The 26,605-nt window shown below is 46.2% G+C and overlaps 11 protein-coding genes across 11 annotated transcripts; 6 read left to right on the plus strand and 5 right to left on the minus strand.

Annotated features, from left to right (window-relative positions):
• Nucleotides 1-210: 210 nt before the first annotated feature.
• FOMMEDRAFT_138537 (phosphatidylinositol 3-kinase) lies at nt 211-3,717 on the plus strand (the record flags this gene model as incomplete). Its single annotated transcript, XM_007262871.1, has 14 exons — nt 211-281; nt 344-430; nt 516-617; nt 713-856; nt 920-1,040; nt 1,106-1,192; nt 1,242-1,322; nt 1,381-1,611; nt 1,673-1,954; nt 2,016-2,282; nt 2,341-2,941; nt 3,007-3,081; nt 3,145-3,159; nt 3,218-3,717. The coding sequence occupies 14 exons, from the start codon at nt 211-213 to the stop codon at nt 3,589-3,591; spliced, it is 2,538 nt and encodes an 845-aa protein (XP_007262933.1). The 3' UTR covers nt 3,592-3,717.
• A 32-nt stretch (nt 3,718-3,749) lies between these two features.
• On the minus strand, nt 3,750-6,573 carry FOMMEDRAFT_102518 (PLP-dependent transferase; the record flags this gene model as incomplete). Its single annotated transcript, XM_007262872.1, has 5 exons — nt 3,750-4,129; nt 4,192-6,009; nt 6,065-6,173; nt 6,226-6,349; nt 6,407-6,573. 5 exons carry the CDS (start codon nt 6,571-6,573, stop codon nt 3,867-3,869), a joined length of 2,481 nt encoding a protein of 826 aa, XP_007262934.1. The 3' UTR covers nt 3,750-3,866.
• A 151-nt stretch (nt 6,574-6,724) lies between these two features.
• Nucleotides 6,725-7,082, plus strand: FOMMEDRAFT_151969 (uncharacterized protein; the record flags this gene model as incomplete). The annotated part of the gene is made up of 3 exons (XM_007262873.1): nt 6,725-6,755; nt 6,824-6,993; nt 7,053-7,082. 3 exons carry the CDS (start codon nt 6,725-6,727, stop codon nt 7,080-7,082), a joined length of 231 nt encoding a protein of 76 aa, XP_007262935.1.
• A 236-nt stretch (nt 7,083-7,318) lies between these two features.
• FOMMEDRAFT_77035 (uncharacterized protein) lies at nt 7,319-8,416 on the minus strand (the record flags this gene model as incomplete). Its single annotated transcript, XM_007262874.1, has 7 exons — nt 7,319-7,622; nt 7,678-7,757; nt 7,806-7,850; nt 7,917-7,923; nt 7,983-8,056; nt 8,105-8,229; nt 8,281-8,416. 7 exons carry the CDS (start codon nt 8,414-8,416, stop codon nt 7,319-7,321), a joined length of 771 nt encoding a protein of 256 aa, XP_007262936.1.
• Nucleotides 8,417-8,928: 512 nt separating this feature from the next.
• On the plus strand, nt 8,929-10,866 carry FOMMEDRAFT_17166 (PLP-dependent transferase). Its single transcript, XM_007262875.1, has 10 exons — nt 8,929-9,151; nt 9,219-9,464; nt 9,529-9,695; nt 9,746-9,919; nt 9,979-10,037; nt 10,097-10,203; nt 10,261-10,305; nt 10,362-10,504; nt 10,567-10,716; nt 10,789-10,866. Exons 1-10 carry the CDS (start codon nt 9,049-9,051, stop codon nt 10,852-10,854), a joined length of 1,260 nt encoding a protein of 419 aa, XP_007262937.1. The 5' UTR covers nt 8,929-9,048; the 3' UTR covers nt 10,855-10,866.
• Nucleotides 10,867-11,117: 251 nt separating this feature from the next.
• On the plus strand, nt 11,118-14,802 carry FOMMEDRAFT_144617 (uncharacterized protein; the record flags this gene model as incomplete). The annotated part of the gene is made up of 9 exons (XM_007262876.1): nt 11,118-11,511; nt 11,571-11,665; nt 11,729-12,215; nt 12,271-12,325; nt 12,377-13,227; nt 13,286-13,414; nt 13,465-13,742; nt 13,808-14,000; nt 14,050-14,802. The coding sequence occupies exons 1-9, from the start codon at nt 11,311-11,313 to the stop codon at nt 14,800-14,802; spliced, it is 3,042 nt and encodes a 1,013-aa protein (XP_007262938.1). The 5' UTR covers nt 11,118-11,310.
• Nucleotides 14,803-15,020: 218 nt separating this feature from the next.
• FOMMEDRAFT_151973 (anaphase-promoting complex, subunit 10) lies at nt 15,021-15,982 on the minus strand (the record flags this gene model as incomplete). Its single annotated transcript, XM_007262877.1, has 6 exons — nt 15,021-15,093; nt 15,147-15,248; nt 15,301-15,479; nt 15,543-15,603; nt 15,672-15,795; nt 15,862-15,982. 6 exons carry the CDS (start codon nt 15,980-15,982, stop codon nt 15,021-15,023), a joined length of 660 nt encoding a protein of 219 aa, XP_007262939.1.
• Nucleotides 15,983-16,370: 388 nt separating this feature from the next.
• FOMMEDRAFT_76695 (uncharacterized protein) lies at nt 16,371-16,959 on the minus strand (the record flags this gene model as incomplete). Its single annotated transcript, XM_007262878.1, has 3 exons — nt 16,371-16,452; nt 16,512-16,830; nt 16,875-16,959. The coding sequence occupies 3 exons, from the start codon at nt 16,957-16,959 to the stop codon at nt 16,371-16,373; spliced, it is 486 nt and encodes a 161-aa protein (XP_007262940.1).
• A 342-nt stretch (nt 16,960-17,301) lies between these two features.
• On the plus strand, nt 17,302-20,049 carry FOMMEDRAFT_165405 (cytochrome P450; the record flags this gene model as incomplete). Its single annotated transcript, XM_007262879.1, has 14 exons — nt 17,302-17,329; nt 17,393-17,998; nt 18,049-18,178; nt 18,232-18,435; nt 18,468-18,616; nt 18,667-18,782; nt 18,842-18,962; nt 19,022-19,035; nt 19,101-19,267; nt 19,331-19,353; nt 19,407-19,488; nt 19,539-19,709; nt 19,762-19,911; nt 19,971-20,049. Exons 2-14 carry the CDS (start codon nt 17,809-17,811, stop codon nt 20,047-20,049), a joined length of 1,596 nt encoding a protein of 531 aa, XP_007262941.1. The 5' UTR covers nt 17,302-17,329; nt 17,393-17,808.
• An 806-nt stretch (nt 20,050-20,855) lies between these two features.
• On the plus strand, nt 20,856-23,066 carry FOMMEDRAFT_151976 (cytochrome P450; the record flags this gene model as incomplete). Its single annotated transcript, XM_007262880.1, has 13 exons — nt 20,856-21,045; nt 21,097-21,226; nt 21,279-21,467; nt 21,516-21,664; nt 21,713-21,807; nt 21,887-22,007; nt 22,067-22,080; nt 22,146-22,312; nt 22,375-22,397; nt 22,451-22,532; nt 22,582-22,752; nt 22,807-22,956; nt 23,024-23,066. 13 exons carry the CDS (start codon nt 20,856-20,858, stop codon nt 23,064-23,066), a joined length of 1,524 nt encoding a protein of 507 aa, XP_007262942.1.
• Nucleotides 23,067-25,344: 2,278 nt separating this feature from the next.
• Nucleotides 25,345-26,562, minus strand: FOMMEDRAFT_102540 (uncharacterized protein; the record flags this gene model as incomplete). Its single annotated transcript, XM_007262881.1, has 6 exons — nt 26,378-26,562; nt 26,219-26,326; nt 26,004-26,161; nt 25,800-25,935; nt 25,610-25,738; nt 25,345-25,553 (listed from the first exon to the last, which is right to left on the minus strand). The coding sequence occupies exons 1-6, from the start codon at nt 26,541-26,543 to the stop codon at nt 25,345-25,347; spliced, it is 906 nt and encodes a 301-aa protein (XP_007262943.1). The 5' UTR covers nt 26,544-26,562.
• Between the last annotated feature and the right edge of the window lie 43 nt (nt 26,563-26,605).

Here is a 26,605-nt window from a genome sequence, read left to right on the forward strand (position 1 = left end):
CTGGTGAAGGAAATAAGGTTGAAAAGCATGCACGAGTCTTCACAGATGTTGATGGGCACTGTAGGAATCAATTCCCAGTTTGACGGAGGCACGTGAGCTGTATTTCAATACCTGCTTTGGTCATCCACTGACATCCAGCACATGGGAATACTTAGGCTGCCACTGACTTAACAAGACAAGATAACTTGGTGCACATCTCGCCACTTCATCATGGACAAGGATAATCCGGACTTCACGTTTGCAAAATCCAGCTCTCTTAAGTTACCAGTCACTTTTCGCATGTACGCAGTGGTTCTGTGCTTCACAATAAATCTCTGCACCCGCTGAATTTAGGCATACAAAGCTCTCAATTTGAAGGAAATCGCCAGCCGAGACCATTCACGGATGTTATTGACAATCCGGACCTCCAGTTTGCTGGTGTACAATCTCCGTGCGTCATTTCGCTATCGAACCCCTGCATACTCAGCCTATTTTCCAAACTTCTGAACATTTGCTCATCATGCGCATAAATGTAGAACCTTCTCGGACCTCTACGTGACTTGTCAACTTGTGGCGGACAATAAGCCACTGACTATTGCGTACCGGACTGCGTTCAAGGCTTTCAAGAACAGTTATACGTGAGTTCCTGTCCTTTCTCGCCCTTTCCCTCTTAACTCTTGTGCTTGACTGATTTTATTTAATCATTCATTTTTGAATGTCTGGGCGGCATTAGATGGAACGAATGGATCACGTTGCCTATCCGATATTGTGACCTCCCACTGAGCTCGCAGATCACGTTTACTGTATGGGATATCGAAGGTCCTCGGTCGGCTGCTCCTGTAGGCGGCACGACGTTTCGCTTGTTTGGCAAAAAAGGGTGCGCGCGGTGTTTCTTTGCCTATGTCATTATGGTTGTGTTGACCGATGGGATGATTTCTAGGACATTGAGACGTGGTAAACATAGATTGTTCCTCTGGCCTGGAGTTGAGGCGGATGGCTCTGTTGATGCTAAGACACCGAGTAAGACGGAGATAAAGGATGAGATGGGACGATTAGAGAAAGTACGAGTAATTCCTTTATTTAAATTGTGTATTGGAGCGATGAGGTTGATCATGGGTCCTATCAGCTTGTGAAGAAATACGAGCGAGGCGATTTACCGAAAGAAGATTGGTTAGACAAACTCGCATTCCGAAAGATGGAGGAGATCCATGCTGTAAGTCGAGAAAACTGAGTTTCTGGGAAATTGTTGACATAATGCACAGGCAGAGGCGAAGAAATCTAAGAATTTCTTCTTGTATGTCGACCTCCCGCGATTTGATTTCCCAGTTGTCTTTTCAGAACCTGTGAGTCACTACATTAGAACCGCAATGTCATTCTGGAATAATATATTGAATGAATCAGGAGCCGTCCAACATGCCTACAATCATGCCATCGTCGTCATCGGCTCAGGGGATCGCCACAGCAAGCGCGGGTTCACTCCTGTCGGATTCCTCCCTATGGCAGATCGTTGATCCCGAAGTGGCGCGCGAAAACCCCGTTGAGGACAAACACCGACGTCTCGTTCGAAGTCATCGTAGCGGTGCACTTGATCGAGAGCTGAAGCCTAATGCGAAGGATCGAGATGAACTTGCTGTGCGTCTTTGTGTGCACTCCTCTGCCATATCCTCTAACTTTGTTTTTGTGGGCCCGGCAGGATATTTTGAACTATGCGCCGACGCAACCGTTAACATCGGAAGAGAAGGATCTCGTTTGGAAATTCCGATTCTATTTGACACGGGACAAACGCGGGTTAACCAAGTTCCTTAAGTCCGTGACGTGGCGAGATCCGAGTGAAGTGAAGCAAGCAGTTGAAGTCCTGCTACCTCAATGGACGGATATTGAAGTCGATGATGCTCTAGAGCTCTTAGGGCCGGGTACAGTTGATAGCAGAGTTCGTAACTTTGCGGTCAAGCAGCTTTCCAAGGCTGATGATGATGTACGTTTCTATTTCACAATTTTTCTGGTGTATCAAGCCGCTGATACCTTATTCGCTTTAGGAATTGTTACTTTATTTGGTACAGCTACTACAAGCACTGAAATTCGAAAACTCTGCAAGCGATCAACGGTCGCTGCGCTTGAGCTCGAATGCGATCTCGCAAGAAGACAGTGGCTTGGCGGACTTCCTCATTGAACGAGCCGTGCGAAATCCTGTACTGGGGAATCGTTTCCATTGGTACTTAATGGTGGAAGTAGCGTTGGAAGACAAACAGGTTGCGAAGGTCTATGGAAAGGTCTGGTATAAGTACATGGAGAAGCTCAAGAAGGTTAGTTCGTTAAGCATATATATGTGTTACACTTGCAGATTGATGTCGTGATGCTTAGTCCGATGACGGGCCAGCACGGACAGACGTCTTGCGTCGACAGGGGGAGCTTATTGCTACGTTATCGAAGAAGGCAAAGGACCTCAAAGCTTCGAAGGATCAGCGTCCAAAGAAGATTGAGCGACTACGAGCTTTCATCGCAGATTCGAAAAGTGGATTGGCGACCATGGCACCGTTGCCACTGCCGCTAAACGCTTCCGTTGAGATCACCGGTATAGTCGCCGAGAAGGCCTCCGTCTTCAAGTCCAGTCTTTCTCCCATGCTTCTCTACTTCACTTGCACAGACGGGAGCGAATATCCGTTGATATTCAAAGATGGGGACGACATGCGACAGGATCAGCTGGTAATTCAGCTTTTCACGCTTATGGATCGGCTCCTGCGAAAAGAGAATTTAGATTTGAAGTTGAGTCCCTATGCTGTCCTTGCTACAAGTCCGTCACAGGGGATGGCGCAGTTTATTCCCAGTATGGCGATTGCGTCGATTGTGAGCGAGTATAACGGCTCGCTGCTTAATTATTTGAGAGCGCATAATCCGGACGAAGGGAGTGTGGGCACGTTTGGAGTTAAGAAGTCGGTTCTTGATACTTTCGTGAGGAGCTGTGGTGAGTATAGTTGTGTATCTTTTCTGGGAGAAAGTAGAAATTGGCTAATTGATCACTGTGTCTAGCTGGTTATTCCGTCATGACTTATATCCTTGGAGTTGGTGATCGGCATTTGGATAACTTGCTATTAGCTCCTGATGGTGAGACCAATATATCTATTCCATGATTCAGCCAATGACTTATCGTTGCTTGTCGTATTTAAGGACATTTCTTCCATGGTACGTCATCTGTGTCCTTCTCTCCATCTTCCTGTCTCTAATACTGAATATGCTACAGTCGACTTTGGATACATCCTGGGCCACGACCCAAAACCCTACCCTCCACCTGTCAAAGTCTGCCCAGAAATGATCGAAGCAATGGGCGGCACTCCCTCCCCCGAATTCGCACGCTTCCAAAATCTCTGCTTCGTAGCCTACTCCATCCTCCGAAAAAGTGCGAACCTAATACTCAACTTGGTGTCCCTGATGGGCGAGGCAAACATCCCGCATGTGAATTATCGGGACGTGCATGAACAGCTGCAGGAGAAGTTCCAGTTGCATTTGAGTGAGGAGGATGCGATTAAGGAGTTGGAGAAGCAGTTGAGAGGAAGTTCGACGTATCATAACTTTTTGGACAGGATGCATGGAGTCGCGCAGTATTGGAGGTATTGAAGTGGGTGAATTTGAAGGGTTTCTTTTGGTTGTACGAATGCGTTTATATATGTAGCATAGATCAATACTTTCTTAATTGCTGTCTTGTGTATGGTAGCATATGTAAGAGTGAAACTGAGACGTCGCATATACTCATTTCAAAATCATGAAAATCGACAGTTTATCACAAGTTACAGCGAAATATCTACACAGGTATCATGAGATGTAATGCACAGATAGGTTATGGAACGGCTTGTAATTCGTCTTCCCTCAAGAAGCGCAATCCGTCGGTCTAATCATGCAGCGGCGAGTTTTCTCTTGTCTTTTCGTGGCGACGTCTTCCGTTGTACATTAACCTGGCTATAGGCTTCACCACCTTGCAGAGCATTCATGATTCGTCTCTCGACCTCTCTTATGACTACTTGTGACGAGTTGAGACTGGTCATGAAGTACGCGACGTCACCGAGTGTCCTGAAATGGACGCCGAAGGAGTCGGACTCATTATGTGCTGGTGATTTTATGGACTGAAGGGCGGTTTGGGCTAGTTGGGAGCGATATCCTAGGAGTTGTGTGAGCAAATGTCGGAAGCGTAGTGAGTTCGGGGGGTATTAATTGACTTACCTTCGCTTGTACCTCGGAGTTTGACCGCGAGGACCGTGCCCATAGTCATTACCGATTCTACCACTGGTAACTTTGAGAGTTCTTTTACGAACTTCGGGTTCCACATGCTCCACACCGTAGATGAACTCTGGGCAGACTGTGTCGATGCCGAGTCAACCGCCTTTCCCCACCTTCTTTGCACCTCAGTCCACACATTTGACGTTTCAAGCTTCTCCATCAAGTCCAATGACTCGCAGGCAACCTCGCATCCAACAGCGTGTGCAGTATAACTATGTCCATGCAACAGAGCTTCCGCTTTATTATCCCCCAAGAACGCATTGAATATCGATTCTGAAGCAAGCGTGACCGCGAGAGGGACGACACCTCCTGTTAGGGTTTTAGCATATACAGCGATGTCGGGGGTTACACCGAGAGTTGAGATGCATGTTTTCTGGCCGAGACGATATAAGCCTGTGAATACTTCGTCGAAAATGACGGGGAGGCCTTGCCAACTGCCGTCCGGACCGCGTTCTGGAGAGCTCTCTCGTACTACGTCGACGAGGATACGTTGAAAGAGAGGGTCTACGAAGATCATCCCGCCTGCGCCCATGACGAGAGGTTCGAGAACCAAGGCGGCAAGTCGCGGGCTCTGTACTGATTGTGCGAGCTTGTGCAGCGTTTCGGAGATAAATCGGCGGTATTGAGTGGCTAGTTCTGTGTCGAGTCGCTGGGGAACGTTATACAGCCATTGCAGGGATTCAGCTTCAATAGCTTTCTCGTTTATGTTTCCAGCAGATACAATTGAGTCTGGTAGATCAACATACGCTTTTCCATCTCGTAAACCAATCGTAGGCGGGTCGAGCCAAAATCCCTTAGCAGAGTGCCATTCGCAAGTGTAAACGCCATCTCCATCGTAGCATGCATCCATAGCACCAATCGTATCGCCATGATAACTACCTTTAAGGCCCAGTATGCCTAGCCGTTGTTTCTGAGTTTGATCGAGGTCACTTCCATGACGTTTGCAATACGCGCGTAAAGCCATTTTTAACGCAACTTCCATTGCGGTCGAACCGTCATCGGAGTAGAAAACTCGCGAAGCCCAACCGTTACCTGGCCCCTTTGGTGATAATAGGCGTTCGGCAAGTCTTAAAGCAGGAAGGTGGGTAGCTGCAGGGAACATGACGTGGCCGTAGCGTCCTGCTGCACGAGCAGCCGCCAGTGCCAAAGAAGGTTGACCATGCCCAAATGCTTGGGTCCACCAAGACGCAGACCCATCGTACGATGATGAAAGCAGGTTGGAAGAGGAATCGCTGTTTGTATGGCCAGTATATACGCTGAAAAAATCCCCGAAAGCGCTGTCAATTACGGTTACATCCTTTGGCTCCTTGACGTGGCCATGTTGGACGAATGGCCACCAGATGGAGTCCAGGGTGCGTGAAGGCATGGAGTGCAGTTCTTCGATTCTTTCAGAGTGCTTGTTGTCTAGATGTTCATCGACTGCAGATAATAATTCGTCTTTCAGTAACTCGGAGAAGTATGAGTCCGTGGTTACGAAGTTTTGTTCCGTGTTGTTGCTTTTGGGCGGAGGGGCAGGGAAAGACGCTACATGCACGCCTCGCTCATTAAAGTATGCGGTCAAATAATCCCAGTTTCGGTAGTAGTCTTCACGAAAAAGGAGTATCGAGTCGACGGAGTAGCCTCGTACTATTAACGACTCGTATGACGATATTGTGGAGGAGATTCCTCCGAGTTTCGAGTCGCCGACAAGGATGGTAGGTAAACGCAACGAACGATAGCTATCGACCTGGCTTATACCACTTATCGAAGGACTATGCACGCCTGTGGACAAGTTTATTCGTTTAAACTCTGGGTAAATAGTTAAAGAATGACTTACCACCCGCTGTCTCAATATATAAAACGTTGCTTTTGGATGGCGAATTTTGTGCTCCATCGATGTACTTTGCAATTGACTTAAGCACGGCCCTGTCCGTGGGTATCTTATTCTGCGCTATTTGGATAAGAATATAGACATCCAGCAGAGTTTTATTTGACGACCTTGCTAAAACCTTGACCGTGTTGAAGACGGAGGGCGAGGTGCGGACTGACTGGCTCTTGAAACTGAAAAAGACAATCGCGCTGTACTGTGTCTTTATAGCGATGACTGAATCGCTTCACAAATCTACACAAAAAATTATTAGCTCCCGAGAAACAGAATTGTAAATCGGAAAATATTTACGCATCGTCAGCGTCCTGGAGAGGACCCGTGCTAACAGGTTTGAGGTAACGGACAAACCGTCCTCGTTCTGCGGAAGATAGCACTAGAGCAGTTCCGAGTACTGTCTTTCCGACATCTGTATTTGCACCGAAGATTTGGTGAATTCGTAGATGTTTGTACAGATGCATATAGTCAATCCCCAAGAAGGGAGTGTTGAAAGTTAGCGCATCAATTCGAGCCGAGTTTAAGTAACTACATAAGCAATATTACCTAATCAACTTGGGCAATGTCGGTGACACGGACAATTCGTTGGCCATAAACTAACACTCACGTTCGACCATGGATTCGGACACCGTCTCTCAACTACAAGGTATGTTGGCCTATGATATATTCTTCAAATAATAGGTTCTAATTTATCGTGCTTGATGCTTTTCACAGCGCGAGTGCGTGCTCGCGAGGAACACATCCGAGAGTCATGGGTCCGCACTATGGAGGTCAAAATAGTCCGCGACGAATTGACAAAATGTCAGCGAATAGAGGGCGTTAATCATTATGAAAATTGTAAACCGTGGACGGAGAAGTATTTGAAGATGTTGCGGGAGAACAGGGTATGTCAATTGTTGCTGTGCGGTACTGTATCTGTCCTGACAATCCGGCCTATTTCCAGGTGAAGGGGTACAAGCAGATAGACCTGTGATGTAGTCGGACATACCGGCATGTTCAACAAATGCAACGCAGATAACTCTCCGCCAATCAATTATTCTCACCGAGAGGTCTACGTTGCTTGCAATCTTGTGTCTTGGAATTTTATGACCCACACAGCTCATTTTTGGGAGTTAAAAATATGGAAGTGCAATTGCCCCACATACTGCTACAACTACCAGTAAAGACATTGCAATAATTTTAGAGGCAAAACCTGCTAAGCCCCAATTTTTACTTGCGGCCCTTACGCTTCCGCCCCTCCGTGCCGCTCGTCTCACCACCACTCAATTCATCACCAGAGCCCGCTGCGCCTGCCTTCTTACCACCTCTCATTTTGAGGTGATGCTCCGGAATCCATTCCTCCTCGTACCCACCCGCACCAGTAGCAGTGACTGAACCGACAGGAGAGCTAATAGCATTTTTGCCACCAGCTGGTACCGATTTGCGTGACTTCCTCGACTTGGGAACGAAAGTGATGTATGCCAGGTATCCAAGGCCACCCAGGAATACTGCAGTGAATAAATATGTAGAAAGGCTGAAATACGGAAATTCAGTCTATAGGAACCATTACGATCACATCGAGAACTTACACTTGATAGTCAAAGAAAGAAAAATCGGGCTCGACAACAGTCACTATTGAATCGTACGCCGTAACACGATAGATTTTATCCTGAAGAAATGATTAGGGGAATGAGTGAAGTGAAAAGTTCCGGCTCACATCGACAGAGTGGGTCAGCCAGAGATTGAGACGAATATCTCCAGGCTAGATGACACAAAATAGACAGTATACATAAAAGCTCATGAAGTTGGATTAAAGGCCACTGCACACCTTGAACCTACGCACACAAATTAATATTTGTCGGGCAAAGGATTTAATCAAGGAACGGACACTTACTCGCTGTGAAATTGATACGGCAGCTGAACCTTCGTCCCAGAAATCAGACGAAGACCATAAGGGAGTGTGGAAGTCTGCGGGCGTTCAGCAATATTTCGATAACCTTGCGAAGCCGTACGTACATTCTTTACGACCACATCCGATTGTGCGTCGTGGAATGAACCAGAGACAGCAATGAGCGTGACGTTGAGCTCCGACTGGTTTTCAATGAGCAAGTTGATTCGATTGCGCTCTCCGTTCACGATCTCTTCAAGTACAGATAAGTTTAGACTAAGAGTAGGAAATAGAGTGAACTCACGGCCAAACGGATTGTCCTCTGGGAACGAAGCAGTGACAGAGATTTCCGGCTCTGCAGTCACTGTTTCTTCATCTGCGCTTGCTACAGCCGAGAAGAATAACAAAGGTAAGATGGCCCAAGAGAATGAAAGACGCATGACAGTGACCGTGAAAAAGCAGCGTTAAGCAAGACAGGTCAGACAGAAAGTTGAATCTGTACGGCGCGTGCCACGTATCTGCAACGCGTCCAAAAATGGGTGCGTCGATCAAACGTTTCTCGCTCCGAATTTGTGCGCCGCGCCCAAACGAGAAGCAACGCCGTGTTATGTAAAATGCATACATTAGCCCATCTCAATTCTCTTGCGAGTTGTGAGTTGTGCACGGCATGTAAGAAATATGCCAAAAATGCCGAAGTGCCGAGATGAAAATCGGGTGGTTAAGATGGGGATCGGGTTGCGTGCTTGCCTAAAGTAGTAGTCAAACGCGCAACAACTCGCAAGCACTCTGGAGTGCTTGTGAGTTGTCGGACTTTGAAATTAAATGATGTTTCTTGTATCCCTTACTTGTTTGTCCACTCAAATCACAAGAAATCTGATCGACACAAAATTCACAACTCAATCATCTCAATTCTTCCTAGTTGTGAGGAAACTCGGCATCAACCTTACCAGGGTCCTCTACAATGCCGAGCTTCCTCGCAACTTGCAACTCGCAACAGAATTGAGATGGGTAATTGTCCCATACGACTTCTTAATTGCGCAGTCCTATCTTTCTCACTGCATCCATCATCACGATGGGCTCGAGAGACATCAAAGAGACTGGAGATCCGCCCGCCTTCGGGCACCCAATGCTGGCGCAGTTTGGCTTTGAACCAACCTATGTCAATCTTAACCATGGTCAGCATATGTTATAATCAATTCCCCGGCTGGCTTTCTCTGCTCATGCATATGACTCGACATTCAGGGTCCTATGGCTCCCTTCCTTTACCTGTGCTTAGAGCATGCGAGGAAATATCCCGCAAAGCGGAGGCCAATCCTGATCGGTTTTACCGTTCAACCTACGTCCCTTTGTTAAATACGGTCAGAGCTAAAGTTGCAGAACTAATCGGCGCAGACACGGATGACTGTGTCGTGGTGTTCAATGCAACTCATGGTGTCAATACTGTCCTGCGTAACTTGATTTGGCAGAAAGAAGACATAATAGTGAAAAGTAAGGAACTCTCTAGATTTTATAATTTAATTGCTCTCATATCTTATTATGTACATACCTATAGCTTCTGTGACTTATCCTTCAGTTGCTCGAACAATCCAGTACATCACGGACGTTCCGCCACATCCCAAATATGTTCCGTTTCAACTGAACTTTCCAACAACACCGTCTGCTATCATAGATGGATTTCGTGCACACCTCAAGAGTATCCCGCGTCAACCTGACCGGAAGGTTTGAGGCACACAGTTTATACGTCTTCGATTTAACTCTTACTACTCTAGATCGTGGCCGTGATCGATTCGATATCTTCCACGCCCGGAGTCCTGCTTCCCTGGAAAGAACTTGTAAAGATTTGCAGAGAAGAGGGTGTACTGAGCGTCGTCGATGCCGCCCATTCAATTGGTCAAGAACTTGATATCAACCTGAGAGAAACAGATCCAGACTTTTGGATATCTGTAGGCGATTCTCAGCTGGCACTGAGATCATATCCTTGACTCTACATTCATTAACGTAGAACTGTCATAAATGGCTCTATGCGAAACGAGCTTGCGCTGTTTTATACGTTGCCAAGCGGTATGGAAGTTAATTGCTTAATTCGATCGTCTTCTAACGTACCCTTTCTCCCTCTGTAGAAACCAAGACCTTATTAGAACTACGCTTCCCACCACGTCTAACTATGTGTCACCGACCGACCCTCCGGGTGGACCGAAGCCACCAAATTACCCAGATCAATTCATGTGTGAGGCGTTTTGTCAAGTCAACATTTCGCCATTATGCAAGCTCATCCGTACATCAGGGGCAGGAACAATAGATTGGGCACCATATCTGAGTGTCAGTCACGGTATGTATTCCTTCTTCAGATTATGGCCTTGTACGTTTATCTGCTGCGATAATTAGCCCTGGAGTTCCGCCAATGGGTTGGAGGAGAACATAAGATAAATGATTACTGTCATAATTTAGCACTGTCTGGTGGGAGAAGGCTAGCAGAGATTTTGGGCACACGGGTTATGGACGAGAACGGCGAGTTTACTGCAAACATGGTAATGCAATATACTTCTTCCCTAAATTATAACTAATAAGTATCTGATTACTTTTTTCGTAGGTAAATGTCCAGCTTCCACTCAATGCAGATGGCTCGGATAAGGTAATGTCAAATATCATGAGGCGCCTCGATGGGAAAAACGTGAATGGCAAGCCTTACTATCACAATGGCAAGTGGTGGGTTAGATGCAGTGCGCAGATCTTCAACGAGGTATGCTTATTCCCGGCGGGCTTGCCTTTTTGGATGTGGAATTGGATTTACTAAATTTATTTCATCTATCAGGTTGGGGACTTCGAGGTTCTTGGCGAGGCGCTGCTGGAGATCTGCAGAGGTAACTTAGATGGATGACTGAAATTGTATCTGAAAATAAATTTGTATATCAATTCAGCACAAATGAACTACGAAATACAATTAGAACATGGTCCGAATTGTTAGTATCTTTAGACGACATTACATCCGACCTTGTGTAATGTGTGTAACTCGTGTACAGTGCGGTACGCGTCATGACCAATAGGGGGTATTCTGTTCCCACGGTCATCCGGTTTGTTTGTCTCTGCGGCGGCTCAACTGACTTGAAGGTGATCTCGTCCTGCTCATCTACTTCGGGCACGCATCCCGTCTCGCAATTTGAGGCCTCTTCTTGATCGTCATCTACGTTAGTACCCTCTATTGTCAAGTACATCTTCTTGGGAACTGTATTTGTGTGAGCCGCCTTTGAGCGACGCACGGACGAATCGAGTGGCAAATACGGTTCAACTGAGCCGTGGATCTCCGACCTAGACACGCGTCAGAACGCGCTCCTGAATGGCAACTCGCTCGTCAACGCGAGCAGTCGCGTCCGCTTCCGCCTCCCCTGCCCCTCCAAGGCGTCTTGCCGTCGCCCAGCCTGCATCAACAGCATCGCCACAGCTCCTCGAGCTTAGGCGCCAGTGGAAATGGGCTGCCCTCAGCCAGTTCTTCTGTACCTTTGCTCAGCTTATTGCATTAGAGGATGTATCTCTCGTGGTATGTGACATTTATGCGTTTGGATCGTAGAGGATCAATCTTATCAAATTATGTTATAGGATATTGAGGAGGATCTTGTAAATTCTACGATGATTGTCATTCCCCGCCTTATGCAACGCCTACTCGTCACTTTGACTCAAGATAGGAAGATATCGTACGTCACATTCTCATGGTATCGGCCTTTTTTTTTCCTAATGAAAGTTCCATCTTCTTTTAGGGTGGTAAATTGGCAGCCCGCCCTCAGGCGGCAATATTTACGAAGAGATCCCGCAGCTAATCCCATCGGCGTTGAACCTATCGTCTCGCGTAACTCACGAGCAGCAACTGTAGAAGCAGAAATTAAATCTGAGGAGCGTGAGTCGTCCTGGACAGACGAACATGAGCCCCCTGGAGGCAACGAACAAGACAAATCTGTCGACGAAAACAAAATTGTGAATGGGGAAGACGGAGGTAATGTTGAGGAGCCGGAGCCTGACCATGCTGTTAATGAGAGTGCGCACCCGTCACGTCATACGAGCGTCGGTGTCATCAAGGATGACGAGGAGAGCGAGAATGAGCAAAATGCGCAAGGCTCTATCAAGGATTGGGCTGAGCTTTCGATGCTGGAGAAGCTAGATAGCATCCACCTGGTTACGGAATGGCACTTTCAAAATCCTCTGCGATTAAGGTCTATTATGCGTAGTGATGACGATAACGCAAGCTGGGTAGGTATTCCCTTTTATAATGCAAGCATTCAATGCTAAACATCAATCTATGCAGCGGATAGAACCGATTGGGTACGATGCGAAAAGGAATGCTTATTGGTATATCGGATGTGAGTTTTATCAGCTGGTAAATGGTGCGCTGTACTTAGTTTTTTTCTCAGTGGATCGTCTTTGGATCCAACGCAGTCCTCCGAAGCCTCCAAAAAAGACGGGAAAGCGCAAAGCAGTCTCGCATGATAATTCACGCAAAACAAAAGCACGGCGCATTGAGCACACGGAAAAAACGAAGTCAGAAGGTACTGATAAGTCTTCACGGACGGGGAAGACTTCCAAGTCTACTCGGCCAAAACAAGCCAGTACGCCCCGCAAATCCGGACGTGGCTCTCGCCAATCTTCTGGAATCAATGATGAACCCTCTGCGGTGTCGTTAAATGGAAGGGCTCGAGCAGCAAAAACACAGGCCAATGTAAAGTTAGACTTACAGGCCAAGCAGCTTGCAGCTGCCAAGGCCGAAATGGAATCTTTTAACCGTAGATCAAGCGGTAGGACTTCACCGTCTAAAGCATCTAACCATCAAACACTTGGCACCAGGGTCAGCCGCCGACTGCGTGGTCGACAAGACAATGACGATGACGACGAATGGCAGGAAATACCAGAAGAATGGCTACCTAAGGACGAGGAAGCTGGCTACAAGTCTTCACCAACGAGAGCATCTGGAACTAGGTCAAGTACAAGAATCAAGATACCAGCTCGCCCGAAGAAAGAAGAAACCCCGCCGTTGCGATCTTCAGCTCGGAATAGGATAGCTCGGGACGCGGGATTAGAGAGCGATGACGAAAGCGAATTAACGGAGCTCTCCGATTTGGAATCTTCGAATGACCGGGACGACGTTACTCGTGCGGACACACCTTCAGATGCCGCTGCCGATGCAGCTAAGGACGCGGACGTCAAGATGGATGATCTGCCAGATGTCGCTACAGACCAACCGCCTGATTTCGTTGAGTGGGAAACGGTAAGATCAATTTCTAGTTCAAATTTTTAGCTATTGACTTCTGGACTCTGCATGCTAGCTGTGCATTTCTTTAGAAGAATGGGAGGCCATTTCACACAGATTTGAGAAGGCAACGCACTATCTGGAGAAGGCTTTGCATAAAATATTGGTACAAGAAATCGTACCATACGTCACTAGTAACCTTCTCGTGAGTTTTTTCTTCTAGACAATGTCCCCTGTATAACTGACCTCGTGTAGGAGATCGAGAGGCAGCGTGCAAAGGAGGATGCGCTCATGAATAGAAAGCGGTCGTCGCGTATTGCTATTAAAGAGATGGAGAAGGAAGCCGAACGGTTGGCTACCGCGAGACAGGCGGAAGAAGACGAGAAGATGGCACGAATGAGACGTCTCGAGGCGCGTGCCCGAAGAGAAGAGGAGGAAAGACTACGCCGCGAGCAGGCACGGGAGCAGCGCCGGAAGGAGCGAGAGGAACGCGAACTTGCAAGGAGTCGTCGATTGGAGCGCGAAAGGCGAGTGTTATTAGCTTGTTGATTTGCCCTTGGGCTCTTTTGATGGCGCGTATGCTGACGCCATTCAACAGTACGGAAGACGAGCCAGTCGAAATACAGTCACAGCCCGAGTCCAGCGATGCAACTAAGCCCCAGAATGTTCCCTCTAGTTCTGGTTCAGCGAAGACTTCCCGTCCTCGTGGCGGTACAAAAGCCAACAAGCGGACCAAGACAGGCGACTGGGAACTCGATTGCGAGATTTGTGGTTCGAAAGGCATTAACAAGGTTTGACATTTCCCTAATCTCTGCTGCGCCGTTTCTTATTGTACTATAGGCTGAAGGTATTGCGTTAATGAGTTGCGGCAAGTGCAACAAATGGCAACACATTCCTTGTCACGATGCTGTCGACAAGAAAGCCGGAAGACGGCTGCGCAACTGGGACGTCGTCGACTTCTTCTGCAGACGCTGTCTCGCATTGCAGAAAGTCAATATACCCGCGCATGCCTCTCAAACTCCACGGACCTCTTCGAATGGCAATGCTCCTGAACATCATTCTGGAAGCCGCAACACGTCCCCTATGTACATGAATGGATCTCCGGCTGCAGTTAATGGCGTGCCTGCGAATCCTCTTGCAATCAATATGATCGCCCGACAGCACCATACCTCTCCTGGATCATCGTCTTTCGCAGGCTTCGCACATTATCAGCCGCAACAACGCGGGTTCTCTCCACACCCCTCTGTTCTTCACCCACAGCATGCACAACACCCGCGCACACTTGCAAATCCCACCTACCCTTCTGTAGCGGGTCGTGGCGTGCCCGCTGCTTGGGAAGCACGACCTCAAAACAATGCTTATTCTAGTCAAGGTGTGGAACGCGGCGCCTACCAGCTCCCACCTCTACAGCAATCCGTTTGGACCACAAACGGTGCCACTAATCGACATTCCCCGGATTTCCGACAACAGCACAGCATAGCGACGAACGGCCCTGTACCCTATTATCCAGCGCAGACTAGTCAGTCTCCACAGCCATATAATCCCCCATCCCAGCAGAAATCATACAGCAATCCGGCTTCGTACCATCCATAAACACAAACATAGACCCGCATAATTAATTTATTCATCTTGTTGTATGCTTCATTATTCGTTCTGCTATATTAAAAGGCTCCTTGACTATTCCTGGTATGATCAGATCGATTTTATTTTGCCTTCCTTCCTGTTGTAACCGTGGAAGGATCTGTCCGAGACGAGATTTTCTTAAAATGATACCTTATTGTCGTTACTGTGTTTATTGGTGCAGATTATTACTATCGAATACATTCAAACATTTTGAACCGGGGAGAAACGAATGGGAATGGGTCGTCTTCATGTGTTGATTCTCTGAAAGATGATGGAATTAGTTGGCCGTTAGTTTTCGGCTGATGAACACTTACTCTAACGGACCAAGGATACGAAGACCTCTGACATGAGTATCCTTCCCATTCATGTGGTTCGCCAGGATGATGATTTGTAGAACGTAGCAATACACTGGCTTGCTGTTCGGAACTGTTAGAGACTGATACGTCTGATTGAAGCCGCAATACTCACAATTCTTGCCCTTCTTCATTCAATTCGGCAGAAACGTCAAAGGTGATCCAGCCATTCGGTTTGTCGAGCGATACCACGCGCACGTCTTGCAGGTCGCCGAGGCTCGTACCTGCTCGTAGGCAGATCGTGGAAGGCGTGTACGAGTCGTCCAGAGGGAAACTTAGGTGTAAACTAATTTTCTGTATATTTTTATGAGCATAAGGAAAATTGAGCTTATGCAGACTTAGAGAGAGGAGACGAACCTGAACAGCAGTCTTACGAGGAAACTGTATGAAGACAGAGTGTGGCTGAGCTCCATCTGAACTGATTATATGAATAAAGATCACACTAGTAGCAGATGATAAGAAAGAACCTGGGAATAGCTTACTTACTGCCAGAAGGTATCTGGGTCCCCGTCTCGGAGACATTCTGGACCGAAACCAAATTTGTAGGATGATACGGACCATTTGGCTAGGTGACCGATATCTGGCCAGGGGAGTGTTGGTGGTTTGTCGCCTACGGTCTTTGGTCAGCATGAGATGGAGGAAAGTACTAGTATAGAATTTGTGTGAGGGAATTGACCTGGACTGAAGTGATTATGTGAGGATTCTGGAGGTGCAGGTTGAGCTACTGTCTCTCCTCCATTTAGCCTTGGTGTTGGTGTTGCTGTCGTTGCTCCTGGTGCTCCCGGTGCGGTCGCCATTGCTGTTCATGAATGAGTTTGAACAATGAACATCGTGAGGGCTAAAGGCCAAATGATGACAAGCTTGACGCGTCGCGTCGCATCACGTCACGTCACTAGTAGGAGATACAGGCTGAGACCGCTCAGTCGACGGGGTTACGGAAGGCCTTCCAACAAAATAATATAATTTGACAGTGAAGTACTTATACTAAAAACAACTAATGAAACGGAAATAAGGGTATGAAATCATAAATCCGTCATGATTCGATAGACGTTTTTGCAGAGGTTTTGAACATTTGACGCCTCTGTCTGGCTTTTGCTGATCTGGACGGCTTCTTCACCGCAGGACGCTGCCACCTACCATATTTGAGGATGATTAGAAGGTGTCTCCGTTGAAATAACATGAAGCCTACGTCGTTTGTTCCTCTACCTCTGGCAAGGTGGATGCACATAAAGTTATTTTCATGTATGGCGTCTTTTCTTGTCGGAGACTACATGGAAATCGGTCCGGTTAATATGGAGATGTGCTGTATAGTACTCATGTACGCACAAGTTATGCCCTTTAAGAGCCGCTGTGATACCTCTTTGTCGTGATTCTTCGTCCGCGTCTTCGTAGCCTGAATTTAGTTCGCGCTCTTCGAGGAACCCAAGGTGATTATACTGATGTAATCCAGTGCTCTCAGGTCCAGGAGGTAGCGTCTTGAAGTATTCCCGCTTGATTATCTCCACGACTGATATGAGACGTGGAATGTTGCGAACAGATTGTGAGACTGCTTTTGCGGCTCCGGAGTCTTTCGCGGTGGTATCCACTGGCTCCACAGAGTCTCCAGTTGGGGAAGGATCGGCTGCCATCGTGTGTAAAACCAGAGCTTGCCCAGGGTGTTCCTAAATGGTGGTCAATGGACTTGAGTACAATTGTAGTGATAAATGCGTACACGAAGGAAGTTTAAAGCAAAGTCCACCCATAAATTTATTTTACCTCCGCTCGTGATACGCATGAAATGAGGTGTAGATTTGTTTTCGTCTTCATTTACAGGCATGATACTTGAACTCTCCATGTGTCGAGAAGTCAGTGTGGACAACTTAAAGTCGTGGTAAATTGAATGGTCATATGTTTTATGTAATGGTTACCTAAGTTAGGAAGGTAAGCCAAAACTGTCTTTTCGACGACGATAAATTCTAACAGGTCATCTTGAGGCTTTCATTACTCTGTGTCTTTGACTAAACAATGTGCGACTTCCTGAAAAATGGGTGCTTCTCTGACCCCAAGGCTTCTTAAACGATGCATCCCATCACTTTTTCGGAATTCAACATTATATGCCCAAAGTGCTATCATCGATCCATTGTGCCATTGTGCCATCGATTACAGTAAGGTACGCATTGCTGCGTATTCACATTCAGTTGTTTACATCAAAGCTATTTTTATAATAGATATAAATCAATAACTTCAACTGAATAACTCAGATTAAAATTTCAGTCCTTGGCTCTGCAGAGCGCGGCAATGTCTGTCTGTAGTGTTATTTCGGTTTGTGTGGGTTGCTTCTTACACCGTACTCGTACGCCCGTACGCCGCAACTCACGCGCTAGAATATCAACTTCTCCTCTACTACATGTCGAGTGGGCAAACTTCATGCATGCCGTGTGCCTTATCTGATTTATGATCCACTGTGCCGTAAGTTCCGACTTCCATGCCTATATGGAGCACTGGAATTTGAAGTGCGCTTCATCACCGGGAAAAGACGTGACTATACATTAGGTGGTATAGAGCGGAGCCTCTTTGGTCCGTTTGAAATATAAGGGACAGGATAGTCAGTCGACCTATCTCACAGATTTGACCCCAAGCGAATATGTATCTCGTATGGGATATCGCCGCTGCAACGCTCGCCGTTTCGTTCACTTACTTCCTCTACTCAAGAGGCCATTCTGTGACCCTCCACTTGCCCCCGAGCCCTCCAAAGGATTTCTTGATCGGACACGCAAGAAAAATCCCATTCGTCAGAGGATGGGAAGTATACGCAAAGTGGAAAGAAGACTACGGTTCGCTCGTCATCTAACGATTTGTTATGCTCGATACTGAAAGATAGCAGGCGACGTCATCTACACTCAAGCCTTTGGTCGATCTATTGTTGTCCTTAACTCTCTCGTTGCAGCTCGTGACCTTCTGGAAAAGAGGAGCAATGTCTTCTCCGATAGACCATATTTGCCCGTGGTTTATGAGTGCGCACTGACTATTCTGAAACTTGTGAAACAATCACTGACATACATTATAGGATGGGATGGGAGTTCGCCCTGTCGCTTCTTCGTTATGGCCCACGCTTCCGAAAGCAGCGCAGGATTTATCATCAATACTTTAACCCTCAGGCAATTTCAGCCTTCAGCCCTACGCGAGATCGCGAACTTCGGAAATTTCTTCAGCATTTAGTATCTAGTCCGGATAACTTCTTTATGCACATACGCAGGCAAGTAATTCTGTTGTACGGATAAACCTAACTAACCACATCTAAAGTTTTATTTCTGGAATGATCGTTTCAATAACGTATGGTCATGAGGTAGTGACTGAACCCGATCCTTTTGTCGAATTCATTGAAGAAGCCATGCATGCTTTGATAAGTTCCGGCAACTTTGGGACAACAATTCTCGATGTATTCCCGTTCAGTGAGTACACCTAACATCAATTGCTGGTCGTCTCGCTTACACACCTACAGTGCGTTATGCACCCTCCTGGCTGCCTGGAATGGGAGTGAAGAGACTGATTCCGAGAGCTCGAGCGCTCACGGATCGTGTTATGCTGGGTCCTCTAGAAGAACTAAAAGCAAAGAGGGTATGCTGCTTATCGCACTTTCAATGACTCAGGCAATCTTAAGCACATGTGCTTGGTAGGAAAAGGGCATTATTCTCTCGTGCATAATGTCCGATCTGCTCAACCAGTACGAAGAAATGGATACGACCGATCCCGATCATGAAATTGATATTATGAACGTCGGATTGACTGTCTACGCTGGTGAGAGGATTTTTTCGATGTGCATGATTCCTGTACGTCCTTATCATTTCTTTTAACAGCTGGATCAGATACGGTATGCATCTGAGAACCCTCCCATGGCGAGATTCCTTACACACTCACTTTGATTATTCGTTTCAGACTAGTTCAACACTCAAGGCATTCTTCCTGTTGATGACAATTCATTCAGATGTAGCAAAGAAAGTCCAAGAAGAGATTGATAGAGTCGTTGGAAGAGACCGTTTACCTCGTATTGAAGACAGAGGCGACCTACCTTATCTCGACTGTGTATTGAGAGAGCTGTATCGGTATGTCTTCGGGATTTCCACCTGCCAATCACACACAATTTTTTGATGCTTACACTTGTTAAGGATCCATCCAGCTGTACCTCTTGGTTTGTTATTCCATTTTTTCTGGACCCTCCAGCGCATCTTAGCGCATTCGCAGGTCTTCCACATAGATCAACGAAGGCAGAGCAATATCGTGGATGGACCATCCCAGCAGGGTCAATGATTGTTGCAAACATATGGTGCGAGTAGATACTTGCACATTGTTTGCATAACACTTATGATCATTCAGGTACATGATGAGAGACGAAAAGATATTCCCAGATCCGGAATCCTTCGTACCTGAGCGCCACATGGCAAATGTAATGGCTAGCTTGGATGTTCGTTCCGAAGAATTAGCGGAAGGGGTCTCCGCTAGTACGGACGATGACCCCAGTAGCATGGTGTTCGGCTTCGGCAGAAGGTCGTCAAATTTCACCTGCATGTATCCACAATTTTTTATTTTCAATTCTTAGGATTTGCCCTGGCAAATATCTTGCAGACACAACTCTCTGGCTGACTGTGGCGACCGTGCTTGCGTTATTCGATATCTCGCCCTACATAGATCCGAAGACAGGAATGGTCGAGGTTCCGAAACTTGAACTCAATAGTGATGGGGTAATTGTGTGAGTACAACCCACTAATAAACAATTTCTACCCTGCTAAATAGGATAACAACCTGCAGGCATCCGAACACTTTCAAGTGTACAATTGTCCCTCGGCGAGACAGAGAGCAAGTGGAAACCATGATAATGGGACTTTAGTTCAAACATTGAAAGGTTTGACGGCACAGTGTATCATAGCATTCTCAACCAGAATACATTGAAAGCTGTACTTAGTAATAATAACTAAATTGGTCTGCCAGGATATCTTTGTAGTCTGTTTGCTCTGTCTGACTTCTTCACTACTATGTTATTGTGAATGCAAAGGCAGTTTCCTTTTTATTATGATTTCAGAGTCTCAAGCTACAACCTTTGACATTTTGTTTCTAGGAACTTTCATTGTACCCTTACTTATTAAGGAGTCAATGTGACTATATTGTTATAACTCAATGCTCTCAGGTCCACAAGGTAACATTCTTAAGTGTTCTTGTCAAGGTGTTCCTGCTACTAATATCAGATTTGGAAAATTGAGATTAGTTTGAGAGACTACATTTATAGTTGGAAAGTGATTGCTGCTGCAATGCTTGCTATTGCATTCACTTACTTTCTCTATTCAAGAGGCTATTCGTCACCAAATCAAGTAAACATTTGTATTCCCTTCTACGTCTTAGCAGACTATATATAGATTATGATATTTTGTATTGGCTTCACATAAATAAAAAAAAGTGGCAGGTGCTTCCGTGGTGCATTGCCTGTCTCCTCTGATCTGCGACACATCCGTTCTTTGAAAGGCACAATTGTAATCTCCACCGCATTTCCTTTCCTATGGCTGTATAGAATCATAGTATTTGAAATTGTGATTGTTTACTTACACAGTTGGATGACGCAGAGTGGAGCATCTTCAGTCCTCACAGTATAAAGGATGGACAGTCGGTTACGCCATCTTACAGTTTCGATTGCAAACAAACATGTCTCTCGTATGGGATATCGCCGTCGCAAGTCTTGCTATCGCATCCGCTTACATCGTCTACTCAAGAGGACGTTCAGCAGCCTTTCTTTTGCCCCCCAGCCCCCCGAGTGATATATTGATTGGGCACACGAGAAGAATCCCATTTGTCAGAGGATGGGAGACATACACAAAGTGGAAGGAAGAATATGGTTTGCTCGTTATTTTAACGTTTTGTGTTACTCAAGGCTGAAGAGCAGTAGGCGACGTTATCTACACTCAGGCTTTTGGCCGGTCCTTTGTCATCCTTAACTCGGTTCTTGCAGCACGTGATCTTTTAGAGAAGAGAAGCGATGTCTTCTCCGACAGGCCAAACCTGCCGGTGGTCTTTAAGTGGGTGCTACCTCTTATGGTCCCATGAACGGAACGCTGACACGCTTTACAGGATGGGATGGGAGTTTGTCCTTCCGAACCTTCGTTATGGCCCACGTTTCCGAAAGCATCGCCGAATCTTTCGTCATTACCTTGGTCCTCAGGCCATTTCGGCATTCAGGCCTGTGCAAGATCGCGAACTTCGAAGATTCCTTCGACGCCTATTGGCTAGCCCGAGCGATCTCATCACGCATATACACAGGTAATTAGACCTTCCTGTAGTGGTAGACTTGACTAACCAAATTTCTAGTTTAGTTTCTGGCATTGTCGTATCAGTAACGTATGGTCATGAAGTGGTAGCAGAATCCGATCCTTTAGTCGAGCTTGCTGAGGATGCTATGCATGCTTTGACAAGTTCTGGTAACATCGGGACAACAATTCTCGACATTTTCCCGTTCAGTGAGCACCTGATGTTATACCTGTACTGTATTGCTCATACCCTTACAGTGCGTTACGCACCTTCCTGGTTACCTGGAATGGGTGTGAAGAGGCTCATTCCAAAAGCCCGAGAGCTGACTGATCGAGCTATGATGCAACCCTTAGTGGAGCTAAAAGCAAAAAGGGGTTGTTGCTTGTCGGACTTACAACGGTGCAGGAATCCTAAGCGCATCTGATTTACAGGCAAAAGGCACTATTCCCTCGTGCATAATGTCCGATCTGCTCAACCAGTACGAAGAAATAGATACGACCGATCCCGATCATGAAATTGATATTATGAACGTCGGATTGACTGTCTACGCTGGTGAGAGGATCTTTTCGATGTGCATGATTCCTGCACGTCCTTATCATTTCTTTTAATAGCTGGATCAGATACGGTATGCATCTGAGAATTCTCCAATGACGAGATTGCTTACACACTCACTTTGATTATTCGCCTCAGACTAGTTCTGCTCTCAAGGCACTCTTCCTCCTAATGACCATTCATACACATGTTGCAAAAAAGGCACAGGAAGAAATTGATGGAGTCGTTGGAAGAGACCGGTTTCCTTGTATTGAAGACAGAGGCTCATTACCGTATCTCGACTGCGTATTGAAAGAGTTGTATCGGTAAGTCTGTGGAACTTCCATTAGTCAATTACACGCAACATTCCAATGTTTACACTTGCTAGAATTCACACCGTTGCACCTCTTGGTTTGTTATTCCATTTTTTCTGGACCTTCCAGTGCATCTTAGCGCATTCGCAGGTCTTCCACATAGATCTACGAAGGCAGAGCAATATCGTGGATGGACCATCCCTGAAGGATCAATGATAATCACAAACATATGGTACGAGGAGTTACTCGTGTACTACTCAAATGCCACTTATAGTCTTCAGGTGCATGATGAGAGACGAAAAGAGTTTCCCGGATCCGGATGCCTTTGAACCTGAGCGCCACATGGCAAATTTCATGGCTAACTCGAACATTCCTTCTGACTTATCCAATAAAGGCATCTCCACTAGTGTGGATGATGATCCCAGTAACATTGTATTTGGCTTTGGCAGAAGGTTATTAAAAACTTGTCTGTGTATATCAGTGTTCCTTAATATTCTGTTCTTTAGAGTTTGCCCTGGCAAATATCTTGCGGACTCAACTCTCTGGCTGACTGCAGTGAACGTACTTTCATTATTTGATATCTTGCCTTGCATTGATCCGAATACTGGAAAGGCCGAGATTCCGAAATTCGAAATTGATAGTGATGGGCTAGTAGCGTGAGTACAATTATTGGCAGGCAATTCCTAGCCTACTAATGAAACTGTTATGGTTAGGTATCCGAAGGCCTTCAAGTGTAGAATTATTCCTCGAGACACAAAGCGAGTAGAGACTATGATAATGTAAACTTAGTTTGAGCATGGTGGGAATTCGCTGTGTTGTGTATAAGAATGTTCTTACTTAGTCTACCAGTAGAATACCATACATGAAACTTGTACAGAATGTTAGTGATATTGGTACATCTGCTAAAAAGGGTGGGTGGTAATTTTAAACAATAGTAGATAGTAGTAACAGGCATGGGTATGAGGAGAAGTCAGGTGAGGGGTCCTTATCTGCACATGAACATTGGCTTTTGTATGAGAGAAGGCAGTAAAAAGAAAACCTGGAAAAAAACATTGATCCACTGGTCTATTGTGTACTACAGATATTGCACAGATTTAACCAGCATGGGCACCAATCGGTTCAGTTAACACCTGCTTCATGTTGTACAGCCTCTTGCTCGTGCACTCGTGCAATGAGAGGATACCCATGGACAGACGTTCAGAGGACGTTGTGTTGGTATGGTGTTGTGTTTCCATTTGTCAAGGTATACAACTATAAAAGGAAAAATGGAATCTAAGGAACTAAAGAGGTGATGTCGATCGAATACCATACACGGGGGAACAAAGGGCTTTGGGACCCGCTCGTAACACATATAGAACTGTAGCTGGAACGACAATGTAATAATAATTATACAGGATATCGGTACAGGAGCAACAGATGCAAAGCGGTTGTATTCAATTTACAGGACGTCCAAAGATGCTAGAAAATATTGTCCCGAGTTTGACGCCGAGTCCTATCCTGCGCATCTCGGGTATGAAATAAACAAGCGTTGTTCCATCATTGATGCACGGACGTGATGAGGCTGTGTTATGATTAGAGACTTGTCAGACTGGTGAGTGCTTCACGCAGAAGTTTCCATGACTCACCCGAACGTGTTCAGGTATGGGTATAGCACGTACAACCCGTCTTTCCTTCGTCTCTTGAATGACTTTATCGGACTCCCATGTCTCTGACTCTTCCACCGATTTGTAAGAGACGATGAGGCGCTTGTACTGGAAATTGACGTGTACATCGGATTTATGGACGCCTGGCAGGTTCAAGATAGCGAATGTAGTATTGCCATCCCGAGAATCACGGAATTTCCTTTCGAAGTTCAATTTCAGATATGAACGCAATTTAGACTTTTAGGATACGAATAGACTACCCACAGTGATGAACGACGCGAAAGTCGACGTTCCAACGGTTTAGGGACCTCCACTTTATTCTGATCAACGACCGGTCTTGCCCTGTCTTTGCCCTCTTCTACTGGTACGGCGTCATCGCTAGAACCCTTTGCCCTTGAACGGACTTGCTCCCATAGCCTGTCAATAAACTGTTCATCCGCTTCAATCGGCGTTATGGGCTCGCTGGTCTCCTTCGAGGAAGACGTGGACACAGAGATGTCGGGTCCTTGACCGAGGGGGTACAATGAGAGAGCGTTGGGTCTTTGGCGGACAGAACGTGAGTTATACATTAGAGCAGCTGTGCCGAGCAGGTCAAAGCACGAGTTAAAGTACAATATCAAATCGAGTCAGAGACTGGTCTATATCAAAACAAGCAGACTGAGATGAAAGACCGCAGCAAGCAGGAGACAGACTAATGTTAAGACAAGCCAGTAGAAAGGCGAATAGGCATGGCGAGCTGCTAGATCAGTGCTAGTGTACTTATGGGGTGGAGAATCCATGCCTGCTTGCATCAAAGAAGCGGGCAGGTGATCACGTGTTGCGAATGACGACGTCGCCTCGCGGTTTGTACCTTTTCACTAAACCACCTACACCAATTCAATCACCACATCGCAATAGGTGAGCAACGATCCATCTCATTCACTTCTAGACATGATGGGCCCTCTTGGCTATATCGTCAAATTAGCATGTTAGACTACCAAGAGCTTTGTCTCGCTGCGGATTTTTTTTTGTCGTCTGATTCCTCCTTTTCGTTGATTTATCCTGAAAACTTTCAACATACTAATTTACCTTGCTACAGATCGGTTATCATAATCTCGAGCAATCATGATCTGGGCGAGGTGATGCAATTCCATGACGTCCAGCGACGTGGAGGAGATTCTACTTGCCTCATACATCAGACATGCCTCGCCGATGCCACGTGGAATATGACTTCTTCCTCGCGTCCTACAGATGTTTTACAACGTGCAGTGTACAAATTGTAGCAAAGCAAGTACAAACAATGCAATACATTGAATTTGTTACATTTAAATACCAGTGTATTCCCTGCTGAGTCACTTGCCCCCCTCTTTGATGAGCAGAGGCAGATATAACAAAAGGCGAGGAGGTCAAACAGTGTCGATTTCAATGGAAATGATCGAACGTACTAGCAAACTTTAACAGCCTGGCGATTTTCTTGTCTTTACTCATAGGCTCAGTCAGCTTAGCATTGCTGGGGGTCGAGGTTTCTGAGGAACCGGCGGTCGAAGCTCGAGTGTCTTCAGATACTGCCCCTGGTAGATCGGTGGCTCGAGTAAGGATTTCGGGTAGTAATGGGGGTGGTCCGTTTGATTCTACGTGAAAAAGTATAATTGGAGATATGGTTTGGTAAGGGTAGTGAGCAGCTTACGATCGAGTTTTATATCATCCTCGAGAAAGCGAAAGTGCAACATACTCCGAGGTGCCAAATTTAATTCTAATAAAGTCTTCTCCTTCACCTTCGGATCCGAGACCTTAAGGTCCCTTCGAGGAGGTTCAACTTAAATAAAATACAAGTTAAATGTCAGTGAGGTAACCAGGACAGCTTGAGAATGGCTTACACAGGACGAACTTATATGCTTTGGCGTCCCCACGTAAGCACCCTCTCACAAACGCATAAACGGGCTTTATTTGTGATGTGGAAGGGAACGTCTTCTCAAGCATCGATCGATCCGCAAACCGTATCCGGATAGTTGCCTATACATGATTGTGAAATCCATTAGGCAACGTTGCGACTCCAAGAAAGTATTTATTAAAGGAAATACCGTAGGCCTTTTTTGTAGAAGTTCTTCGTCTCGTCTATTTCGTAGATTTTCGGTGAGCAGAGGAGCATCTTGATATGACCTGGAGCGGGAGGCGAGTAAAGCTTGTGCGGACTTGAGATCGTCCGCTGTCGGCTCGAGAAAATCTGGTGGTAGGTCTTCTATAGTAACAACGAGAATGTTAGTATCGTTCTCTGTGACAACTGCTAGTTATGTACCAAATTTCGCCACGCGAGGTTGCGAGGGTCGGTAGTAAACGAATTCGCCCAAAGTAGACAAGTCAACTGGCTTCACGTCACCACCTTCTTCCAGTGAAGGTGTAGTATCTATATGAAGAATTCATAAGAATGTTTCAAGGAAGTATACAATAAGTATACCTTTTCTTGTCTCTGAATTGTTGTTCTCGAGTTCCGCGGTGGCTGAATCTGGCTGAGAAGTAGGCTGAGCTAGCGCATCAGAGGTTGATACCAGATCGGTTGGATTGTTAGTTTGGGAGTCCGGAGCGGTAACGGAATCATCGCTAGGCTTTGTATCTTGGTCCATTCTAGTCAGCGTACAGACGAACAAACACTCCAGGGGAAGTTGTGGTACTTTATGCAGTTAAA

This window comes from Fomitiporia mediterranea (genome assembly GCF_000271605.1).
Source record: "Fomitiporia mediterranea MF3/22 unplaced genomic scaffold FOMMEscaffold_2, whole genome shotgun sequence".
Classification (NCBI taxonomy): domain Eukaryota; kingdom Fungi; phylum Basidiomycota; class Agaricomycetes; order Hymenochaetales; family Hymenochaetaceae; genus Fomitiporia; species Fomitiporia mediterranea.

What these genes read in the sequence shown, in the direction of transcription:
- FOMMEDRAFT_17166 (XM_007262875.1), top strand. Translation starts at nt 9,049, where the DNA reads ATGGGCTCGAGAGACATCAAAGAGACTGGAGATCCGCCCGCCTTCGGG. An exon ending in ATCCAGACTTTTGGATATCT is followed by an intron (nt 9,920 to 9,978) that starts GTAGGCGATTCT and finishes TCATTAACGTAG; the next exon opens with AACTGTCATAAATGGCTCTA. An exon ending in TTACCCAGATCAATTCATGT is followed by an intron (nt 10,204 to 10,260) that starts GTGAGGCGTTTT and finishes TCCGTACATCAG; the next exon opens with GGGCAGGAACAATAGATTGG.